Source organism: Metarhizium album, assembly GCF_000804445.1.
Source record: "Metarhizium album ARSEF 1941 chromosome Unknown scaffold_40, whole genome shotgun sequence".
NCBI lineage: Eukaryota > Fungi > Ascomycota > Sordariomycetes > Hypocreales > Clavicipitaceae > Metarhizium > Metarhizium album.
The window spans coordinates 147,863-159,342 of record NW_024467614.1 but is presented as its reverse complement, the minus strand read 5'-3'; the positions used below and the strand labels follow the sequence as shown (position 1 = coordinate 159,342).

Below are 11,480 nucleotides of genomic sequence, written 5' to 3'. Positions count from 1 at the left end.
GGCTCGCGTGCCAACGTTTTCGTTCTCCATCATCCATCGTCGAAGGCGTTCGCGTATCGGTAGGTTTCCGATGGCCTCTGCATCGGCAGCACTGCTTCGTCCATCGTTCGGCGGGTTAGGGATGCGGTGATTTCCACAGGGCGTCGAGCTCTGCGTCGTAGCGAGTTTCTACGGACGTGGGAGATGTGTAAGTACTGTGCGGGATACATGTTCCGTTGGACATCTTTTTTGAGTACTAACTCTATGTGACGCTTGATTACTGGTATGTGCATTTACGTGTCCCGCCAGAACAGGACGCGTTTCCCTCGGGGAGATGGCACGGCGAGCTAGACAGTTCCAACATGCGTATGGCTGTCTCGAGTGCCGTATCATGGCGCTAGCTGGTTGAGTTGGATGCCGGAGGAGAGAGCTCTTAAACAACTTCATCCATCACGCCGCGCTCGACCATGGAGAGAAAATCTGCTAGACTCCACATCCGTCGGAGCATTCGAGGAAGCCAGGTCGGGCTTAGCGCCAGTGTCGCCCTGGCCCCTCGATCTCACGTGCTCCATCATGACACTACCGATTCGCCGGCCGTTGATGAGCCATCTGCTTTTGTCGATAATCCTCGATTTGCTTGCACAATTCGATCAACGTCGATTCCATCTCGGACTGGCTTGATCGGGCTTTCCTGCTTCCAGCTATTGAAGAGAAAAGTTGACTAATCATCCGGAGATTTTTTGCGCATGGATGGTGTTTTGGACAGGGCAAACGAGCGGGCGGTGGTTCCCCATGGCCAGTCAATAGTAAATACTTTTTTACGCACAGCCATGCTGGCAGTCAATTACAGCGAGGGTGTTGCTCAAGGTGGGCGAGGACGCAGACGGTCCACAGAGTGAGTGCAAGGCCAGCGCGCACAGCGAAGCACAAGGCCGCGTTATAGTATTCAGGTACGGAGTACGGAGTACGGAGTACATGTTGGCGATTACTGTGCATCACATGATCTTCTGGTGCCAAACAATTAATTGTCTCGAGCGACTCCGAGAACCTGGCGAAAAGCAGGAGCCTCAAAACAGCTCAACAATAAACTGAGACAAAATCATGACGGTCTTTTACTAGGCTTATTGCCGCGTCTCATTACATTCTACAGACGGCGATAGATCTTGGAACACCAGATTACGCCGCTCCACATTCCGATGCCTCTCCATGAGCCTCGCGCGATACGATGCCAAGGTGCCTCGGGCGAAGCACACGACGCAGCAGCGACACGGCGGCGGAACGAAGCGACGACAACAAACATGGCCTCGCTTTGAGTCGTATTGGCCCATGAGCCACCCATGTGTGGTTGATTGCATTCGCGTCAATGCCGCATGTGGTCATACCGAGTACGAAGTCGACTCTGCCCACCGTCGAGAAGTTTGTAGGTTGGGTACGGAGTACGGAGTACGACCTCCCATAAATTAAAGCCAACGCCTGGCACGGCCGAGAGCTGGGGGCGTACCCATCTTGACCGACAAGTCCATGTGGGAAGCCATGGCCCATGAGTCCAGTAGGCCTGACGCCCCTTTTGGCAGAAAGGGGAGAGAGACTGGGGGGCGTGCCTGGAAATGAAAGCCAAGACCAGACCAGACTGACGAGGCAGTCTCTGGTAAAAAGAATAAAAAAAAAAGTACAGTAAACCAGGTCTATAACGATATCCCTCGTGAGGCTTTTTTCATCGTCATATAGCGACTATCGTTAAGGTGCGACTTTTGTAGGGCTTGTACTTTTTATTGCATTTACTAGGGAATTACACCTAAGGATGTTATAAAGTATATATTAAGAGAAAGCAGCAAAATTTAGCCCCACTATAAGGAGATCCAGCCCTATTATAAGAAGTCCCAGCCCTTAAAAGTAGGGCCTTATAACGATAAAATGTATAGTAACTAAGCAAAAAGTTAACAATATTGTTAGTAATGCGACTATTAACAATTTACTAGAGAAAAACCTCAGATAACTGTGAATTATCGTAAAAACCCTAATTTCGCTATAACACAGGATCGTTATAGACATAGTTTACTGTAGTACTTTAGTAAAAGCTGCGCGTCGGTATGTATGACCCGGCGACGGAGAAGGAAAACAAAAAAAAAACAAAAACAAAAAAAAAACAGATCAACAGTCTCAGGGCTAGTGCACATTGCCCCATGGGCGACACGGTCTCGGACCCGAGCAGCTCGGGCCCCCGACAATTTGGAAAAGAGAGAATACAGATACTCCGTACTAGTAACGGCCTTCTGGGGATCGACGATGGAACTGGTGATGGAGCTGGCCAAAGTCCCAACAGGGCATAGACTCTTGTGAAGAGGAGAGTTCGGCAACACGAAGCCACCGACAGGTTCAACTCCACAAAGACTAATAACACTGAACGGAAATTACCAAAGAAGTGCTGACCGCATGTTGGTTGGATGCGCCGCCACATGCAGCAACAGACAAGACAGTCCCTAGTCCAACAAGGGTCCCGGGATCATGGGGCTGACAAGCTGAAGCCAGCAAGCCAGGTGTCGACCAGGGACGCGCAAGGCCACGAGTGAGATTTTTTTTTCTTTTCGCATGGGTTCACAGCGGACCAGAACACACAGCGCACGGCGGCAATGAATCTCCCACACCATGCCGACAAACGACGGCTTTTCCGCCCGTTGCGAGCGAGTCTCATCTCCGGCAACATGCTCAAATGAAGAATGCTACGTCAGGCATCTTCATAGCAGAACTATCGACGCGCCTATCCGATATGGGGAGGGGGGCTGGCGCGAAGTTGCTAGGGCAGGATTGCGCTCCGTCTCATTTCACTAAAAAGGCCAGCTGGTCAAATGGACCGCTGGGCGCTCATTTCCCATTTCCCAGGCTTCACGAAAAACATCGAACCCTAGCCTGGCCCTATGCTTGGCTTAGGCCACGAGGGCAGGGCGGACGGTCGGGTCGGTCGGCTGGCGTGGAAATTAACAACAGAACGCAAGACCCACAACGCCCCTTATCAGGGTGCGTAGTGTGTTGTCTGCGTGTCCGAGTCTGCGTGTCTGCGTGTCTGCGTGTCTGTCTGCGTGTCTGCGTGTGTCTGTGTCTGTGTCTGGTGCGCATGGCGAGAGGCAGACCGCCCGCACCCCCTTTCCCCTTTGTTCGGTGCCTGGCAGCCTCGGTACCTGACTAGTCGCCGTTCCACCGCGTCCAGGGTGTGTAGCTGCAGCCCGACCCGCCCGCCGCTTGTGAGTGGTCGTCCGCGTCGGTTCCTGGGCGTTTGCCGTCGTGGATCCGGGAACAAGCACCTGACGAACTTGGCCACATTCGGAGTGCTCCACAATAGTAGCCCGCATGTACATAACTCCATACGAAGTGCTAGTATACTCCCCAAGTCTGATCCTCGAAACAAGGCCAGACGTGACGAGCCCAACCCATGTCGTCGACGAGACCGCATCCTGGTCCATGGGTCCATGGCCGGCGCCATCCCATCTCCGCAATCAATGATAACAGTTATATCCCCCAACTGAGCCTTGATGCCTGCTGCTCCCTTCCCGCCTCTCCTCTCCTCTCCTCTCTCCTCTCCTCACGCATCCGCTGCCCATGTCGAGTTCGTAAGGAACGTCGTCCACGCCATCTTTTGGCCTTTCGTTCACTTCCCTTCACCAGCCTACCGCTTCACTCCTTCAGCGGGCACTCTTTTCCTTGCGCTTTAACGAATACATTACACCTCGGACAACCGTCACCAGTATATACACACTGTTCACGATGAAGGGAGCGTTTGTCGCCGCAGCCATGGCGGCACTGGCCAGCAGCGCCTCGGCCGGCCACCACCGTCATGCTCACGAGCACCTCTTCAGGAAGGCTCAGAACGATACCAGCGCCGTCTGCGTACCCGGCTGCACCACCATCTGGAAAACCATTACTGGCGAGCCCACCCGTATGTATTCCCCGACTGTCCAATGCCCACGACCACATCCGACACGACCGAGGGAAAGACTCGTGAGTGACTAACACACTGTGCTTAGTCGTGGTCCGATCCACCAAAACCGACACTCGAACTCTCACCGTGACTGCTTCTCCCGAGTCTTGCAGCGAAGCGCCGCCTCCACCGACGACCAAGGCACCTCCGCCGGCGCCTCCCACCACCGAAATCGTCGTCGTGCCCACTCCCGTCGTTCACACGTTGCCGACCCCAGGCACCTACACGTTGTCGGCCACCACCGTCACCATCCAGAAAACCACCACCGTCTGCGATGCTACTTCGACCCAGGTTCCCGCCGGCACTCACACCGTTGGCGGTGTCACGACGGTTGTCGTGACGGCCACGACTGTCACCTGCCCCGTGGCCACTGTTCAAACCAGCGACGGCGTCACCACGAGCACCATTGTCCAGACCACCTACGTCTGCCCCAGCGCCGGTACCTACACCATTGCTCCCATCACCACAACCGTGAGCGAGCAGACCGTCCTCGTATATCCCACTCCCGCTACCTACAAGCCGGGCACCTACACTGCTCCCCTGCAGGTCGTCACCGTCACCAAGACGGGCTTCGTCACCATCTGCCCGCTTACCAGCCAGGGTCTTCCAACCTCGACTGCCGCTCCAGCTCCGACTTCCATCAAGACACAGGTCGCTCCCCCTCCTGCTCAGAATACACAGGTTGCTCCGCCTCCTGCCAAGACTTCACAGGCGCCCCCCCCTCCCGCCAAGTCCTCGGAGGCTCCTAAAACGTCCGATACCTCGCCACCACCCCCAAGCACCAACGGCGGCGGCCTGGTGAGCAACAATGACCACTTGGGCATCACTTACACTCCCTACGTAGGCGCCACCGGCCAGTGCAAGACAGCAGGCCAGGTCGATGCTGATATTGCGGGCATCAAGAGTGCTGGTTTCTCTGTTGTGCGAGTGTACTCGACAGACTGCGACACGCTGAAGAACGTCGGCGATGCCTGCTCCAAGCATGGCCTCAAGATGATTGTGGGTGTATTTGTCAAGGCCTCAGGCTGCAGCGTGGACACGCCCGACATCAAGGAGCAGATAGACAAGCTTGCCGCTTGGGACAAGTGGGATCTTGTAGAACTTGTCGTGGTCGGTAACGAGGCCATCATGAACAACTACTGCTCTCCTCAGCAACTCAAGGATCTCATCACAGCTGTCAAGGGCAAGTGTTCTGGCAAATACAAGGGCAAGTTCACCATTTCGGAGACGTTGAACATCTGGCAGCGCAAGGACGTCGCGCCCACCCTCTGTCCCGCAGTCGACCTCACCGGTGCCAACATTCACCCGTACTTCAACAACGGAGTCAGTCCCAGTGATGCGGGTAAGTTCGTCCAGGGCCAGATTGACATTCTCCAGAAGATCTGCGACAAGGACGTCATCACCCTGGAATGCGGCTGGCCCTCGGGCGGTTCGAACAACGGTCTCGCCGTGGTCGGGCCCGAGGCGCAGGCCACTGCAGTCGAGTCGATTCGGAAACAGATCGGAAACAGGGTCATCTTTTTCTCCCTGGAAAACGATCTCTGGAAGCAGAAGGGCACCTGCGGCTGCGAGGACAGCTGGGGACTCGGCGCTGTTTTCAAAGTCAAGATTCAACTGTAACGAAAAAAGACTACACCAGGGCCACGCCTCTGGACTGTCCCGCCACGAGGCTCGTTCGGCCCGAGTCTTGGCCGAATGTACATGAGCCGAAAACAGGAAAAGAAGACCCGAAGCCGATCCAGATGATATGCAGGAGCCAGACGACCCCCGGCAGACCCGTGACACTTGTGATGTCGTCTAGAGAACGCGCGGTGGGTGGAACGGCAAGAAGCAAAGGTCCTGACGATTGCGGTCAGGGCCTTTTGAACTCGATCATATCGTGTTTCCGTTTCATTACGGGTCCTTTTTCATCTTTGCCAAGCTTGATGGCGTCTCTGGTGTTTTTTTTTTTTTTGGTGCCACGCAACACAGTTGGATCTTTCTATGTACATATATAGCATCTGCTTCGTGCTGAAATAATTTATTAGCCTCTTGGGATGAGCTGCATTTTCGTCTGGACCCCGACTCGAGTACGCATTGGCTTATTGGTGGCACATGCATCCGCGGTTTGGCCATGTGTGTTGACCACGTTGGAGTGTGCGTGATCTGGGGGTTCGTTTGTGTACCCCTCCCTCCCTGTGTCCTGTGTTTTGTAAGTTACTCCGTGCCATCGTCTGCCACGTCTGGCCGCGACGTGGACTGCTTGCCGTGCGACGTGTGGCGGTTTCTGCCTGTGCCGTGCAACCTGTGCCTCTGCCTGTCCCGTCTGCCTGCCGGCCGGCGGCGGTGGCGCCCCGCGAGAGGCGGCCAAAGCGCAGAATTTCTCGCGACCCCGTCCGTGGCTCACGTCACGTCACGTCCCGTCCCCGACTGACCTGTCACCTGATTGCTCTGGAAAAGTCTAGTAAACACATGAAGTCTGATGTACATTGTCTTGTTTCTGATATCCAACAAATTTGGAAACAAGCATCGTCTCGTTGCCATGATTGAGCCCGACAATCACGTAATTTTGCCCAAACCACATAATCGACAAGACAAGAGGCGAAGCCAGCTCCCCTGCTCTTGGCGGCGAAAGTCGTGTATGTGTATTTCCAACATGTCCGGGAGCCCAGGAACAGACTAATAACATCCAAAGCGTAAACACCACGGCGTTGCGTCGGGTGGTCGCTAATCTAACCAAATAAGATGCAACGTGCCAGTAGTAATGCTGCGGGGAAAGCTCAGAGAAATTGGCCTGGGGTATAAGACTAAGAAATAAAGGACATCCAAATTTGTCAGGCCCGTCGAAATGATGTACTGACGTCGGCGACGTTGCTTTGAACGTATAAAAGAGGGTATTTGTATCTGAATATGTTTTCGTTTCGGTCGACGTTGTCCCCGTGTCATGAATTATCAAAAGTGGAAGGGAAAAAAAAAAAAGAATAGTGCTGTGATCCCATCAGAACGGCTCAAGGCTTTGGGCGAAAAACGCCGCTCTGCGACTGCGAATCCATTTGTCCTGGAACGGTCTTTGCTCATCCTCCTCCCCAAGATGTAGGCAGCGCAGCGAGTGTTGTTCCAGATTCTCAAGAAGCGGTTCTGGTCGGCGTCCACATCGCTCCAGCTGCAACAGACCACCGCGATGTTTGTCGCAACAGAGAACATTGACTTCTTGCCCGTCATTTGCAAATGCAATGCCCCCAATCTCGCCAAAGACGTCAATGGTCTGCTTGGATGCAAACGTTTGCGCGTCGACAAAGTTGATGTAATCTGCTTCCTCAGCTGCCACCAGCACTGGCTTGCCACTTCCAAGGGGTGAGAAGCGAAGACCGCGTACACTGGCCATCTCCGATCGAATGGTGTACAGCGGAGTGCTTATACCGCTGGAATTGCACCATCTGCGCGCATCCCATATCTTGACGCCACGATCCTGGAAACCAGTTGCTACCGTCCGCCCATCTTCCGACCAATCGCAAGCAAAACCGTAGTCGCGATGTCCTGCAAGCTCTTGCAGGACCTCGCCGGTGTCTGCGTTTGTGATGAGGGCCTTGGAGCTATCACCGACAAGTACACGAAGGCGATGATCTGGTGATAGTGCTGAGCAGTTGAGAGCGAAAGGGTACATTTTTTCTGAAACAAAGTGCTCCGTCCCAACGTCCATGACTCGGAACCCGCGGTCATTGCTGGCAATTGCTGCTGCTGGGCCCGAGGAGCGGCGAGGCTGATATATCTTGACGTGATTCGTGATCCCGCTAAAGTCGGACGTGATCTGACCTTCGGTGAACCTTGACTTGTCGTCGCAGTCCAGGGGCTTCAGGTAATAATCACCACCAAATGTGCCTCCCATCAAAACCCCGCAAGCCGCATCCAGGCTGGAAAGCGCGGCACTCATGGATGGAAGGTCGCGCGTGTTCATCATGACGTCGGTAGTTCGAGAAATCGTATTGATCCTATTCACACCCGTCGGGCTGGGATAGTAGGCGTGTGTCCGTGAAGGGCAGGCCAGCACATTTCGGAGCTGAAAGTGAGCAAGATGAACGTCTTGTCGAATGTTCATCCTTCTAAGACGGAAGAAACTTTCAAAAGAAGGAATGCCCTCGTCATCCATGTGAGGCTACATTGTCATGTTAGCAAACGTGCACGGTGGGGTGTGTGGCGGGCGTCGTTGCGGCACTGCACCTACGGCTAATATATCAGACCCGTGGTGGTTGACGTAATTTTTGTAGGTTCGAAGGCGCCTCTCTCTCGCATTTCTCCGCGTGGTTTCCATCGCGGCCCAATTTAAGCCCTGAAAATCACAATGGTCGCCGCGGAGATCTGAATACCTGACCTCTTTGACACGGGCACCAGCTTGTTTTATTACCTCGCCAAGGTGTGGCGGACGAGATCGAGGGCTGTCAGCGAAACTGCCTTGATAGGCCCAGCTTCGAAGAAAGTCAACGAGACCGAGATTTTCGGCTCCAGGAATTGCTGGATTGGGATTGCTTAGTTGGACAGGTGGGAGGGCATCATTCGTATCATCAAACGCAGCCATGTTCATCTCTGGTGCCGGAAAAATCCCATGACCATTGGCGCCAGGCCATGTCTGGGACGTAAGCTCCGTGCCCATTGTCAACGAAGATCCGTAAAGGTCGTGTAAATGCAGAGGTAAGTTGGGAGGGCCGTTGAAGTTGGGGTATAGATCGAAAGTTTGGGAGGGAAGAGGCCCATGGTAGTCTGAATCCTGCTCAATGTCAAGGTCCCCGTCGCTGCCGTCGCTGCCGTCGCTGCTGTCGTTGTAGTCGTAGTCAATCCCAGCCGCCGTAGAATGTGAGCCAGGATGGTCTTCGGTGTGGGCATCATGGGGAGTCTGGTCAAGGGGCACGCCACTGTCGATATCGTTCATGCCCTCATCGTCATCTCCATGATGGTCCTCTGGGGATTGTAAATGATGTGATTGATCAGGGGGGTGGGTAGGAGGAACGTGATGGAAAGGTTGGTTCGCATCAGGATGGTGCGCTGTGGTGGTGTTTTGGGCGTCGTGTCGGGTAGACGTCACGGGTAGGCCCGAGACAGGACATTGGCGACCAGCGTGGGTTAGTTCGCTAAGAGTTTTATCAATGCCGTCGTCGTCGTGGTCGTGGTCGGTATTGGGAGAAACAACTCCAACGCCGTTCCCCGAGTGGCGAGAGCCGCCTTCATCCTGCTCAGACCAGTCTGACTCGCTGTGAGACTGTTCCGCCGACGAATATGACGAGCGCATGGCGGTGCCAACGGCAGGAGCTTTCCAAGATTATTTGAAATGCCTGCCAGCCGGAAGAACGCGAGAGCCCGCCTTATGCGTTCCAGAGCTTCGCTGGCTTAAACCAGTTAGTTGGCTTTGTCGCTAGGCTCGGGCCAGTCTGATGTATCACAACCGGGACTTGCTTTTTTAGTTTTCGATCAGATTTGTCACTGCTCACTCAGTTTGGAGTAGTTAATAGCCACGGCTGCCTCTTAGATTGTCCACTTATCGGGGGACGTCTCCCCTGGCCAGTCGAGTTGTCGGGTAGCTAGTCAGTTAGGCGACATCCATACACATGTCCCTTTTTTCCTTTCCTTTCTTTTTTTTTTCCTTTCTTGAACTCTTTCTTTTTCTTTTTTTGCTTTTGCGGGGGACGGCGCTCATATGTTGCTGACGTAGTCCTCCTACCACCTCGTCTTTTTTCCCACTGGGCACTGCGTGCTGAGGCGACGGTCGGGCTGCGGGGCAGGACGGACGTTAGGATGATCAATACGTACGGATAGGATTATAGGACGGTCGAGGCAAATTCATTGACGTGCAGCCCAAGGCACGAAGTCAGGCACGATGGTTGGCCTGAGGCTATCGAGCCTCGGGAAAGGATGTGTGACGTTTGATCAAAACAAACACTGGATTTCAAAAGAGCCCAGCGCAGCATTTGCATCCAAGCCAACCGAGGACGACTTTACACTGCTCCGCACTTGACAATGGATCCTAAGTGGAAATGCGTAGGGTAAATGATGCCCGATGTTTGCGCCAGTATGATTGAAGACAATGGGCTGGCTGATTGACAAAACTGGTCACCCGGAGAAGGTTTCGATTTAAGCTGGGAACCTCGAGAGGAGAAGATTGTGTCACGGTTAAACGTCTCGAGGAACCAGACGTGTAGCACAGGAAGCTGCCGCTTCTACGTACTCGGTCCTCCGTACGACTGATGGATGCTCTGGTTCTGATACCGACTCGGGGACGGTCTGCCGCCTTGGGCGTTGGCTGCCTGTTGCAATTCGCCAAGCCGGGCAGCGAGATAGCCCTCGGGATCGAAAGTCGTCGTCGTGCTGGGGAAGGCGGGTATTGAGCTGTCAACTGCGAGAACCAACTCCGTTTCGACGTCCGCGAGTGACACCCGACGTCGACCCAAGACCCCAAGTATTTATTCGGCCTGATGGAGGGATTCCTGGCTTGCCCCAACTCCTGATACGACCAGATGCCTGACCGATGGTCGGTAGCATTACTTCAATACGGAGTAAGTACTTACCAAAGCCAAGTTGTGTAGACACGAGAACTTGGTAGGTGGCAAGCAGGGGAAAGACCCTCAGGGAAAAAGCGAGCGAGAAGTTTTGCCAGTGGCGGTTTTACGGCGTCGTATCCACGGTTGGAGCCATTGCTTATACAGCCAGACGTGTGGTGGGCTTTCAACAGACCAGCTGTCGAGGTGGGTAATGAGTAACTACTACTAGTAGTGTCGTGGATCGACCAGGATGGTCACGGCTCACGACGCTGAGCCTGATTCCGATGCTGGTGGTGCTGGTGCTGATGCTGACGCCGGCCGGGTTGCCAGCCAGGATGGACTGGTGTGACATATTCGTTCGCTCGACAGTTCCCGCCGCCCAGTCGAAGGCCGGTGATAGCTCAACAAGCTTGTGCGCCATCGGGGACTGTTTTGGCAAGCTGGGGGTCCACCGTCCGAGAACGGAGTGGGTGCTTGGCGTGCCCGGTCAGCGGTCGGTCACTGGATGCATCCCACCATCGACCGAACATCTTGGAAGCATTGCATCAAGTGTGAAATCGAGTTGATCGAAACGTGAAGACTTGGCCGTACTCGGTAAGTTAGTATAACTACAAAGCAACCCAACCCATTGATTGACCACTTGGCGCTCAAGTGCTCATATACACATATCCGTGCCAATATGGGGAAAGACCTCGGCGCCAAGGACTCAATCAAAACCCAGCGTGGCAGATGCGGCAGGCGCTCCCGTGCTCCAGACTCCAGAGTACCAGTTCCAGTTGGCTGCAGCTGGCTCTACTCCGTACGGAGTACGGAGTACAGAGACGTAGATTCCATGTTGCACAAGGCACGCCACGCCACGCCGTGTCTGTACTCCGTACTCCCTGCCTGTCGGAAACAGGCTCCTGCCACGAAACTAGCGAGTTTGCATGGCAGCGCCTGCCTGCGCCTGCCTGCCTTGCCTGCCTTCTACGTTCTGGCTGCGTGCACCTCACTCAGCGTGCAACATTGATGAATCTGCAATC

General features: G+C 54.4%; 2 protein-coding genes across 2 annotated transcripts; one reads left to right on the top strand and one right to left on the bottom strand.

Moving 5' to 3' along the window:
* Window positions 1–3,738: 3,738 nt before the first annotated feature.
* Window positions 3,739–5,572, top strand: MAM_08008 (exo-beta-1,3-glucanase; the record flags this gene model as incomplete). The annotated part of the gene is made up of 2 exons (XM_040826806.1): window positions 3,739–3,910; window positions 3,999–5,572. 2 exons carry the CDS (start codon window positions 3,739–3,741, stop codon window positions 5,570–5,572), a joined length of 1,746 nt encoding a protein of 581 aa, XP_040675234.1.
* A 1,357-nt stretch (window positions 5,573–6,929) lies between these two features.
* On the bottom strand, window positions 6,930–9,212 carry MAM_08007 (WD domain containing protein; the record flags this gene model as incomplete). The annotated part of the gene is made up of 2 exons (XM_040826805.1): window positions 6,930–8,084; window positions 8,154–9,212. 2 exons carry the CDS (start codon window positions 9,210–9,212, stop codon window positions 6,930–6,932), a joined length of 2,214 nt encoding a protein of 737 aa, XP_040675233.1.
* Window positions 9,213–11,480: the final 2,268 nt, after the last annotated feature.